The sequence below is a fragment of the Tripterygium wilfordii genome, chromosome 16, assembly GCF_013401445.1.
Source record: "Tripterygium wilfordii isolate XIE 37 chromosome 16, ASM1340144v1, whole genome shotgun sequence".
Lineage (NCBI taxonomy): Eukaryota > Viridiplantae > Streptophyta > Magnoliopsida > Celastrales > Celastraceae > Tripterygium > Tripterygium wilfordii.
In genome coordinates this window covers 7780216-7793250 of record NC_052247.1, presented here as the reverse complement: position 1 = coordinate 7793250, position 13035 = coordinate 7780216, and the positions used below count along the sequence as shown (strand labels likewise).

The 13035-nt window shown below is 32.8% G+C and overlaps 1 protein-coding gene across 1 annotated transcript; it reads left to right on the top strand.

Moving 5' to 3' along the window:
• Window positions 1–3889: 3889 nt before the first annotated feature.
• LOC119981355 (protein SPIRAL1-like 5) lies at window positions 3890–4586 on the top strand. The gene is made up of 2 exons (XM_038824445.1): window positions 3890–4173; window positions 4263–4586. Exons 1-2 carry the CDS (start codon window positions 3940–3942, stop codon window positions 4335–4337), a joined length of 309 nt encoding a protein of 102 aa, XP_038680373.1. The 5' UTR covers window positions 3890–3939; the 3' UTR covers window positions 4338–4586.
• Window positions 4587–13035: the final 8449 nt, after the last annotated feature.

The following is a 13035-nucleotide window of genomic DNA, read 5'->3' as shown; positions in this document are numbered from 1 at the left end:
AATGGATGAAAGGATGCTCAATGGAATTGAGCTAGCTAATAACATATTTATATATGAGTTGGTTACAGATGATAGAGAACTGTTACAAGTGATATATCTGTTAGATCAAGATAAGTATAGATAGTAGGATAAGCATAGACAACAATATCAGTATTACGTAGCTATCTTGGCAGAAACCTTGGTTTTAAAATATTGTAAGTTAGACTATAGGCAAACTCCATGCCTATACAAATACATTATCATCCATTGGGACACCCAAATTTGACAAAGCATTTCATTTTCTATAAAAAGAGATTTTAAAGATGCTTTTTAAACATATTGTACTGTGCATGACAATTATTTCAAGTTCAAGTTTTAGCCCCACTATTATTAATTTTAATAATTTTGTGGGTACATTTGTGTTTGACATATAATTATCTTTGAGTGTCATCAATCATCATAGATTTCTTCATTAGCAACTTGCTCAACTTTGCCAAAAAAGAAAACTGACAAGACCTTGTTTAGGATCATATATAGTATGTCTGCCAACTTTTGGGAGATTGGGTGAAAGATTCTCCAAAAATCATATAAATAAACTATGTTGTCCCTTGGGGCACTTTGGGGACATCCCATAAAAATGTAAATGAAGTTTTTGTTTTATATTTTATATGTTACATGTAAATAAAATTGTACATGAAATTTTTATATGCTCGCCTGGCAAGCATGATTTACATATTATCATGTCGCTTTATGAATTTATCCAATATATACCTTAAAGGTTATTACTTGTGGGTTCCTGTGTTAAAGAAAATGTAAGTGAAGTTACATATTACTTAACCTTTTTTTTCTTAAAATTTCATAACTAAATAATTGTTTTTATTTTTCATTTTGTATTCATATAGGAAAAATATTTACCTAATTTAGACTAAATACTATCGCCAAAGAAAAATAATGGAAGACAAGGGTTGATTGTCACAGCCAGAAAGGGGGTCGATTGTCTTAGCCAACACCCCACGTTAAGTAAGGCATGCCGAGCCATACATATGTGTCTTCGATATGGGTCTAAGTTGAGCCGTCATCAGGCTCGTGTGTATAGAAGTTTTTCACTTAACGATAGGATAAGTTGAGGTCAAAACCCAAAGCATCGCGACAATGATATTACTCTCAATAAGAATTGAATTTAAGATCTCTCGAATTTATATCGTTTTGCCTCAAAGAGAACTATCACCCAAGTGATTGAAATACACTAATGCGATAAAGAAAAGATGCCACCATTCCTATTGTTGTTACTCCGATAAAGAATGAAATACACAGATGATTATCTTGTCACAAGAGCAGTTCTTGTCGGAAAATGCATGTTTTAGAGATAGTACTATCTTATGAGCTAGTGGAAGGTATGATCCGGCTTCTCTCATGTTCCTGTCTAGTTATTTATTTTGCATGTTAATTTGATTGTTTAATGTTATTTTATTTTTGGCATGTCTAAATTAGGATTTTCATAATTGTGATTACATTTATGACATGTTACTTTTATGTATATTTATTATTGTTGATATGTTAGAAGGGAGTTAGGGTTTATGCATACTTATTATTGTTGATATGTTAGGAGTCAGTTAGGGCTTAACAAACTCCCATCAATACGAAGTTACAGAATCCATGAACACCATGTTAAATCGTGGATAGTATAAAATGACCCATGGATTTCATATTCTCAGCTGCGGTGGTTATTATATCCCCTCATGAATAACGTAAATGATAGATTGTTCCCAGGCCAAAAAAGGGTCGTCCGATCATCTCTCTTCTTGTTTTAATTTGTTAAAATCTTGACTAGGATCATTTGTTGCCCTTCTTATCACCTAATTTTGCCAAAGGAACAGAAAACACCTGCTTTCAAATGGTTCTCATGACCTACAAGCTCCCCTCCAACCGAACTATAAGTATCTTTCTATATCATAAAGTAAGCAAGTGTAATTGCTTGCTGTTCCTTTATCTTTTTTCTTTTGAGGAGTGAGAGTCCCTAATGGGTCCAACTACAGTAAGCCAACCAAGGAACTTGTCGATGCAAAAAAAAAAAAAGAGACGTAAAGGCTGTGTTTATTACTTAGTGGGATTCTTTCCATGTCTTGAATAGGTTGTCTTAACCTTTTAATCGGACCGGGAGATTAGCTTCTTCATTTCCTTATCTTGCCTTTCTATGTCATTGAAATGTGTCTTTTTGTCAGCTCATGCACGGTATGTCCTTGGCTTGAAATAATTCTCCTTGGGTAAGTCTGTGAGTTATGACCAAGGTTATTAAAATCGAGATCTTACCTAAGATCGATGAAAGGCTAACAAGATCGAATCGTGAAATCGTAAGATTTTTTAAAATGTACAAAATAAATATAAATAATACAATAATTTATTTTTATAAAAATTAACATAATTTAATATTCTATACGTAATAAAAAATAAAAATATTATTGTTGTTTACTTATAAACATGTTAATAATACACAAAATTTTAATTTTTCAAGACTTCCAAGAAAGTATGAGAAGTAAGATACTTAAATCACAATAATTATGTTGCAAGTTGGAACTTATATTTTATAATTTCAATTCTAAATAAAACTTTGCATTAAGATTGTGTTTGTTTCTAGTATTATCCTTTTCATTATTTCCATCAATGTCTTTATCAGTCATCAAAGATTCAAAATCAATATCATTAAAAGAATAGTCACTAATATCCAAATTTCTAAATCCCTAAAATACTCTCCACAACCACTATCAGTAACACTACTTGTAGTAATTTCATTGTTTTCTTCTTCATTTCTCAAAATAATCATCACCTAAATTGAAAAAAAATACAAAAAGAACACATTTTTGCAAAATCGTAAGACCATAAAATCATAAAATCGAATCTTAAGATCGTACGATCTTATCCAAAATGATCTTTGAACGATCTAAATCATTTTTCTTATTTAGGATCGTAACTCTGGTCAATCTTATCTGAGAGATGCTTCAGAATGATGCCTCTTTGGCATAAATTTTCATGCAAAAGGTAAGTTCTGATAGTGGTGATGCCTCTTTGGCATATCACTTTCTTATGAGGTAAGACCTCATTATGGTTGATGCCTTTTTGTCAAGTTTATGCGAGGCTAGATCTTGAATTGGAGTGACGTCTCTTTGGCAAGTCTAAGCGAGGCTTGGGCTTGACTGGAAAAACAAACCATATATTTTACAACCATATAGAGGCAAAAGAAACCATTAGCTTGATTGATCACTGATCTATCATAAATTACAATATTAATTCTAAAAGTTAGGATTTCATTTTAGAACATTATAGGAGAATTCCTCGTGTATATATATATATATATATATATATATATATATATATATATATATATATATATATATATATTGAGGTTTGATCGGATATCACCTCTTAATTTGTACAGCCAGTGCAATGTCTTCATTTGATTTTAAGATTCATGGTAGCTTAATCAACTACTGCTCTGTAGACTACTTGATCATACTCATATTGGTGAATTGTTGTACATTCTAATTACATGCATATCTAAACCAATCACTTAATTTTAAAAAAAAATAGTACATTCAAATATTATTACATCATGATATAATTAAGCCTATAAAAAAAAATGTGGACTTGTTTATGGATATACACATAAATGGAAACGCATATATATAAAAGGTTGTTTGGTTGGCAATCGATTGGGTTATACATATGTGTACCCAAAGTTTGATTTCAGCTACAAACATATTTCTATGTGGTATTTCAAAAATAATAAATAAAGCCATGGACACATTCACGAGTCACAAGTTACACTTACCAGGTTAGATATATATGACTCCGGTTCACAGCCCCACTTACCAGGTTATATATAAGACTCGGGTGCACAGCCCCCTTTCTATCCTAATTTTGTTGTCTTGTGACAAGAAAGATCTTGAAAGCGCGCAGCTAGGGATGAGTAGAGGCGGAAGCTTTGGCGGCGGACAGAGCTCGCTGGGCTACCTATTTGGCTCTGATGAAGAAAAGCCTTCACCTCCGGCCTCCCGGCCAGTGAATCCACCACCTTATGGTGTTGATATCACGCCCACCACCATGGAAAAGCCTCCAGATAGTCCTTCCAGTGAAAAAGACAAAGCATCAAACAATTATCACCGATCGCAAGGCCAGAATTCCGGCAACTTCATCACTGTGAGTAATCTCACATGATCACAGACACAATAATTCATTCAAGATTTTAATTTTGTGCATATCTTAATTCATTTGTTATGGATTTCCAGGATCGTCCGTCCACAAAAGTGAAGTCAGTTCCTGGTGGAGACTCATCGCTTGGCTACTTGTTTGGAGATAAGTAATTAATACCTTCTACTTCTCTACCTTTATAACCGAATATGGTGCAGAGACAAGAAGGGATTTCAGTACCAATTAGCGTGTGTTAAGGTTTGCGAGTGTGTATTTGGATTTCTAATATATGATATGTTTGAGTGTGAATTTGATCCTTCTGGTTTACTAAATATATATAATTTGTATCGTTTGTGTAATCGTATAAGAAATAAATGCCTCTCTTCACATTATATTATATTGAGAAACCAATTTAATCCTTACACGATCGGTTGAGGATGCATGTTTGGGGATAAATGCTTTGATGATGATGATTAGTTGATCAGAGAATTTGATTGTTTATATTTAGTTATTGGGTAAAGAAATTTTTTTTCCTCTTTTTCAATTCTCATACCCAAATTTGGAAACCTAAAAAGTATTATTTCCATACTGGGACACCTAAACTGGCAACTTTTTGATTGATAGAAACTTGGGTGGGTGTTTATTTTTTTGGTTCATAATGAGGTTTGATTTTTTAATTCTCATAACTTTGGTTTCATGCTGGTACTTTTCTCCAATTTCTTTTGCAATTCCATAATTTGATCGAAGATTAATGGTACATCAGTAGTCCTCCTTTGTGAGCCACCGGAGAAGGACTCTTCTCCTCCTCCTTATGAAATAAAATTTCTGGTTTCTTAAAAAAAAAAAAAGTAGTCCTCCTTTGTTGTCTTTTATTCCTCAAAAGCTTGATAAGGATCACATTATCAAAGAGAATCAAGGAATTCTGTCTCTCATTTTCCTTCTTGTTTTTTGTCACAAAATGAATTTTAAGCTTGCAATAAATTAATTTACTCAATGAAAGTATGCTTCTTTTTAGTTGCCACTTGTATAAGTAGCCTCAATAGCTATTTGGTCTCTAAACAGGAACTTGTAGATAAAAATATTTATCAGGTTAAATATACCACACATTGGTTTGGTAAACCGAAACCATGTGGTTTATAAGGACACTTAAAAGAAACCTTTTACTTGAGCCTAAGTACCATGAAATGAGAATTTCCTGAAAGAGTGAAGCAGTGCGGGCCCTATGTATTCACGGGGAATTGGTAAACCCAAAACGGTCAATATCTTTGATGTGAGAAGACTAGGATTTTGAAGAGATCATATTTGTTTGTTATTGTTCTGACATATTTTCTCTAAGTTCTCGTTTTCTAAGAATTATTTTTACATGCCTTGAGTTTTGGAGTTTCAGTGACAAACCACGTCATAAGAGTGATTTTTCATTTCAATTTTGTCTTTCTTTTGCTTTTACATTTCCTTTTAATAGGATATATATGTTGTAGATATCGGAGTCATAGCATAATGACAACATTCTAAATTCGAAACTTATTTCCATTCCATTAAAACAATTAAATGTTGTACTTACAGATGTGAACCCCTTTCAAATCTAACCCTAGTAATGGTGGAAAGAAGGCTCACATAAAAGGAAACAGTAAAAACACAAACACAGAGAGAAGAAAATATTCTTTTCATTCATTTCTTCAAAAACTATCAATTAACTAGCTAAAACATGTTTTTATAACAAAACTAAACCAACTTAACAAAATCCACCTCAGCAATGCCTAACAAATATTAACAATATTTGCTGGTTCATATAAATGGGTCTCAAAAGCAAAGTCCATTCCACAAGGGAAAGGAAGTGTATAGGTCCTCCTACAAATTTGAACTTCTAAGAAAACGAGCAATCTGATTTTGAAACAGGAAACCAATTATTGGAACAAAGTTGGAATAACCTAGAATCGATGCAGTATTTATATAGCTATCACAATCAACCAAATTTTGAAGCAAAAACCCTAAAAATCCGTGTAGTTATATATACTGAAAGAAAAGAAGCCATTTAGGGAAAAAAAAAAAAAAAAAAAGCTTATCTATAAGAAATAGAATCTATAGCGGGGGTTTAAACTGTCACTACATTATATTATCGGCGGTTTTATAGGTGTCGCTATAGACTATGTCATTGTACCTATTGCAACGCTTTTTTTAATCATCGGAAAAATTGTCGCTAAATTAACATACGACGGTTTAAACTGCCACTATTTTGTTGTTATTTGTCGACCACTTTTCATGATTATTGCAGCAGTTTCTGTTCTGAAAACCGCCGCAATTTATGCAACAATTATAAGCTGCCGCTATTATATTAACAATCATAAAATTTCCCTTTTAGCTTTGCGACGGTTTGTGCATTAAACTACTGCTAGCTGGTTATTTTTTATTTTTTAAATTTAATAACTCATCATTTATTAAATAATCCACTTAAATTAACCCTGTTTTATTCAACTCCATCATCAAATGAAAAGAATACCAAAATTTAAAAGGATACATCCAATAACTATTAAACAAGGTACCTGTCGCAACCAGGGTCACGACGCGGACCGGCAATGAAAGGATGAAAAATGTTTAGAGTCGCCACCAATTGATTTAAGTGCAATTGGACACTAAAAATGGTCTACGAACTAGAGAATAGGTAAGGGGGTCTATTGAGTGTGGGGAAGGTGTTAGGCACCCCACAACTCCCTAAAAGGTTACCTAGATTGATCTATGTGCTTTTTCTTGAAAAGTTATTTGTCCAATATAAATGATATTTTGATTTGAAAAGATAACATAATTAAAGCATAGGCAGGAGCTGAATGTCATCAAGTCCTCCTCCTAATTAACTTCAATTAAGTTACCATTATTTTTCGAGTACAAATGATATCTTAATTTGAAGAGATAACATAATTAAAGCCTAGGCAGGAGCTGAATGTCATCAAGTCCTCCTCCTAGTTAACTTCAATTAAGTTACCATTATTTTTCGAGTACAAATGATATCTTAATTTGAAGAGATAACATAATTAAAGCCTAGGCAGGAGCTGAATGTCATCAAGTCCTCCTCCTTATGAACTTTAATTTAGGTATCTAATAAATTAAATTACCATTTACATTTTGTTTAAATAAGGATAGCACAATTAAAGTCTAGGCAGGAGCTGAATGTCATCAAGTCCTCCTCCTAGTTAACTTTAATGTAGTATCCATTAATTTGTTTTTATGAAGAGTTGGTAAAAACGTGATTATTGAATTGATGGATTGGTAAAACTAAACCCCTAAACATACATACTAATTACGTTAAACATAAATAAAACTAAACTACACTAATCTACTTTTCATTATTTCTGCTACACTACACTACTTTTCATTATTTCCCCTACCCTATTACATGGCTTATATTTACAAGGATAGACATATTCAAATAAAACAAGATAAAACTATATACAGAATAACAAATAATAAAGAATACAAATACAAATATGGTCACGAAGCCGGGTCCATTACTCAAGCCCAATCCGATCTCCAAATATGTGTTTCGGCCCAAATGAAGTCGAGTCCGGCCCAAGTAGAGTCGAGCCCAGTCCACATTCAAAAATCAACAAGAGAAAGGTTAAAAATACCATTTAAATCAAATCAAAAACCACCTTAAAACACCATTTTTTGAAAAAAAAAAACAAACACCGTATCAATACATGTACAATTGGAAATATAAGAAAAATCCAATTTAAACCAAATGAATACAAGATTTGTACCCACACAAAGGCCCAAACGATGGATCGGCAACAACACTTGAGCATTTCTTCCACGAAGGAATCAACTCAATAATCAATGTAGTTTCAATCAAACCAAATTTCAAGACTAAATACCGCACCAGTCATCAAGAACCAAACATCAAAACAATACATCATAGCCGAACATCGGAACTAGGCATTAACATATTGACCAGGTATATACAGTGCATTGATACCACAGATTAACCAGATATTAGTAACTAAACATCAGCACCGTGAGCGAACAAGATTCACACCAGAAAAATCAAAGCCAAGTATCGACATCGTAATTTAACACAGTGAATGATTAGGAGTATCAAAGCTAGATCTAGATTCAAATATGGCAGCATAAAGCAATCGGGTATCCAAACCAGGAAAAGTCGCCAGATATCAAAATTGGACATTACAGAGTAAGCAGACCCAGATAGATTATGAACCGAACAAACATCAAATGAAATTCTGTCATTCATCATCAGCTAAGGTTTTCTCAACCATTTTCATGTCACAATCAATAACTCCATAAAACAAGCTGAATCTCACACATCAACCAAAACAATTCTCAAACCATAACAAACAAAAGCTATTTAGGTTGACCGCAGTATATTACCTTCTTTGAATCTGGTGCAGCTATCTCGGTTCCAATCCCTCAGCTTTCTCTGTTTTGCTTTCGAAATCCTTTCCTCTCTTTGTCTTGTCCTTCCGCCGATGATTTCTTCTCTCAAACTGATTCCTCTCCCGATTCTGCTCTCTCCTCCCCTTTTCTTTCTCCCTTTCTCCCTTTTTTTTTTTCTCTCTTGTCCTTTCTTTTTTTTTTCTTTCCACTACCTTTTTTCTTTTACCCCTTACTTTCGGCTACTTTACCCTCTTTCTTCTTCTTTTTTATATATTTTATTTATTTTTTTGTATTTTTATATTTTTGTATTTTTTGTATTTTTTTGTATTTTTTTTGTACTTTATTTATTTAATTTTTGGCCGGACGAAAACCGGTTACTACAGTACCAAACTAAAATTAGGTATCCAACATTCTTCATTGATACAAAAACTTATATGTGAACTAGAATTAAACATTTTAGAAACACCCTAAAATGTACTACGTACTATAACATCTTGGAAACAAACTCACATTGATAATCATATTTCCTCAAAAGCAAAAAGAGAATTAAGATCCTCAAGCATCCCAAACTAACAAGTTTTGAGGGTCATAATGCTCACTCGAAAGACCTACTGAGTGGATCAATCTTGAGGATCATAACTCGAAGATGAGAATCGCCTATGTCCACTAAATGTGTTTGGTGCCTATAAATTAAATAAAAAAAAATTTTACATCCTCATTATATTTAATATAAAATTGCATAAATTAGTTTTGTTTGAACATAATGTACCTGTGTAAGAGGCTTTGGAGTCTCTAGAGCATCCATCCTTTGAGATAGGTGTCCAATTTGTACCATAATTGTCATCATCATGGATTCCAACTCTTGCATCTCTCCACTATTTGTAAAAGTTAATGACATCCTATTAAATCGATGACAAATTATCATAACCAGGAAAGTCACTTATTGTCCACATCAAAGCCACATGTAAATGAAAAAACTATTTTGTAGATACATCAAATGTATCAACACCAACATCCCACAACTCTTTCAATTCTTGAACAAATGATTGTAAATAAATATCAATGTCGTTCCCTGTCATTTTGGGCTAGGAACAAGGGTTGATAGTATAATAGATGTTTGTTTCATACACATCCATGGAGGCAAATTATAAATAATTAACATTACAGGTCATGTGCTATATAAGAACTACTCATATTACCAAATGGATTAAAACCATCACTTGCTAAGCCTAATCTAATATTACAAGGTTCTGATACAAAATCAGGAAGTTGTGAGTCAAAGGTTTTCCACGCTTAAGAATCAGTAAGGTGTCTCAACATTTCATCATTGTAAGTGCGACCCTTATCATGCCATCAGTAGGGTGTCGCACTATTTTTGTTGGTTTTTTCTTTTTCCTTTTAGTTCTAGATGTTGAGCTATCTTCAAGTGCTCATCTAGACATATCACATTCACACGTCTCTTTATCTTTAAAATAAACCATACAATCATTTGGACATGCATGAATCTTTTCATATTTAAACCATAAATCCTTAGTAAGTTTTCTAGTTTCATAGTATGAGTCCGGTATTTTAATCCCATTAACTAGTATTTTTAATATTTTAATTAATCCATCAAATGAGTTGTTGCTCCATGAACTAATAGTTTTAGTATGATAAACCTCTAAATGAATTTAAGTTTTGAATATGTTTTGTACATCCTAGGTACGGTACAACTCTTCATTACAATCTCTTAGTAGATCATAATATTTATTACCTTCGAAGTTTAGTGTTTCACTAGATTAAGTACTTCTAATAATTGGTTATTGTGCAATTTCATTCTCCATTTCTCTAGGACCACCATTATATCCTAAAAAATCATCTACCATGTTTCTCATTGGATTATGTGTTTGTGATGTCAACTCAATATTGGTATCACCAACATGAGTGTAGTATTAAATGCATCTCTTTCACCATGAGAAAACCAATTTCTATACCCATTCAAAATTCCATTACAAATCAAGTCATTATATACATCATTTCTATATTTTCTAGAAGTATTAACACAAGACTTGCAAGGTCATAAGATTTTTGTATTTTCTGAAATATTTCGAAAAGAAAAATCAAGAAATTGAATAACACATTCTTTATATGCCATGCAATTTTGTGGTTCATCCATACAACTTTTATCAATCATTTTTTTGACAATGCAACTATTATTGTGGTTCATCCTGTCATAATGTTTATATCTTAAAATCAATGACTTGCTTGGTGGTTCATGGGTAGCTATACATAAGAAGGGCACTAAGCAATCAAATGAGAAAAACCATCATGTATACTAAGAATCAAAACAACACCACATGATAAATGCAATGAATCTATAAGCATGGAAATTATTTTATTATTATTATTATTAAAATTATTTTTGCATAAAATAAATTTGAAAATAGTTATAATTTGATAAAACAAAATAATAAAGTAAAATTTGGAAAGCTTCAAATTGAAGCTTTTTATTTGCCAGCAATACCGCTGGTTTATACTTAGCGGGACCTCCCCACCAAATAGGCACTGTATTGATTAAAATTTTGAATTCTTGTGGGGACAGTATAAAAGATAACATGCTAACTTCTATAGATCTACCAAACAAAGTGTGCATATTTTAAACAAATTAGTTTAATACTACATAATTTTGTAGTCCTTTTGGCCCTACAATTTTTGGCAATGATTGAATTAAGAAATTTTTATTTGAAGCTGGATGTAGTGTTTGCCCATTGATCCATAAAGGCTGTGGGGATGATTACAACATCCTATTTGGTACATTTTTTCCACAAGCCATTGTACATTTTTTCCACAACGTACATTCCCGAATTGTTCATATTCTTTGACACAACATCCTGCCGAAACACTCTTCCTCACCCTTTTACATTTCCTCAAACTAACATCTAATTCTAAATTTCATTGCATAAACGTTTAAAAATATCTTATCTTTATGTCTGGATGTACATCAATGAGATCAAATAACTTCTTATATAAGAACTTTGACTTTAACTTCTTTACTCGCTTTTTGGTTGGCACGAGTGTTCACTAATGAATGTTTTCACTTGAAAATTATCATCTATGAATTAATCACTGCCTACAATTTCTTTGGTATAGGAGCAAATATAAGCCACGAACAATGAGCAACTCCCAAACATTTAGCTCTACACCTACCAAGCTCGTTTTTAGTGAACCATATATCATGCCTAGTCTATTCATTGTGTAATTCAATTTTATACTTTAACGGAAGCGTATTATGATCGTCTTAGCATAGGTATAAATAAAAAATTGAACTAACGATGCCTCACAAGCCCTATAGATGTTTCATCCAACATATATATTGTCTAGCATGTGCCCAAAAATTTTATTTGGTTGAGCAAATATATATTGTCTAGCTAAGCAAATATCAGCTATGGATAATGAGCAACAAAAATCTCGTAAGGGGTGAGGCTCTCTTTTTTACCCTCAAAAATCTCTTTTATTTGTCAGCTTTTTGGTGCTTTGAAATTGTGCTGATATTTTAGAAGATAATGATATATATATATATTTATACAAAAAATTAGGGTAGAATTTTTAGGAGTCAACCCTCAAGTAGGAGTAGGAATACTACTTGAGGGGGGAGAGGGAGAGAAGAGGAGAGGGGGTTGCACATTAGCCCTTCTTGCAGGCACCAACTTGGCCACGCATGGCCCAAGCATGTTACGCTGGGTCACTCGGCTCAATATGAAGTGTTGGGCATAAGCCTATCACGAGTTCTTGGCCATGCGTCAAGGGCAGCCTAGTTCCTCTAATTTCTGCGCATACTCTGACTAACTAAAAAAAATGCATCTCAATTTAATTTTGTAAAAATTAGTTTATGATCTAAATTAAAATCATGCAACCTAGTTTTTCCTAATAAATATTAATTACAAGGAATTTATATTTCTTTACAAAATTAATTTTATTTTTGGGCTTTCATTGATAAACTAATACACATAAAATGAAATCTATTTGTAATACAGAATCTTTCCTTGAGATTCATGTCGATCTTTCTTTAACAGGACGAGAGACTAAAGTGGCACTACCACGGGGACTCCGCATGATATATGACCGACACCAAAGTGTGTGTGTGTACTTACCCCAAGTGTAGGGTATCGTCAAGTAATAAACCGGTGAGTCCGGTATCGATCCACGAGGAAGCAATGCAAATTTGAAGTGAATGATATGCAAATGACTAGCTAACATTAATAAACACAATGAATATCAAATAAAAGCAAGTAAAAGAAATGGGCCGAATGACTCGGTAGCATGAGCGATTTTGTAATCAAAGTAAGCACAAATTGGATTTAAAACAATTAATTAAAAACCTAGTCTCTAATCCGTCCCGGTGGCTACTCGGTTCTCCTACTCAAGGTATCATTGCAAACACACACAACCATACACAATGCATTGTGTGATACTATCAATCATGCATATGCAAAGAGAATTGGGTTATAA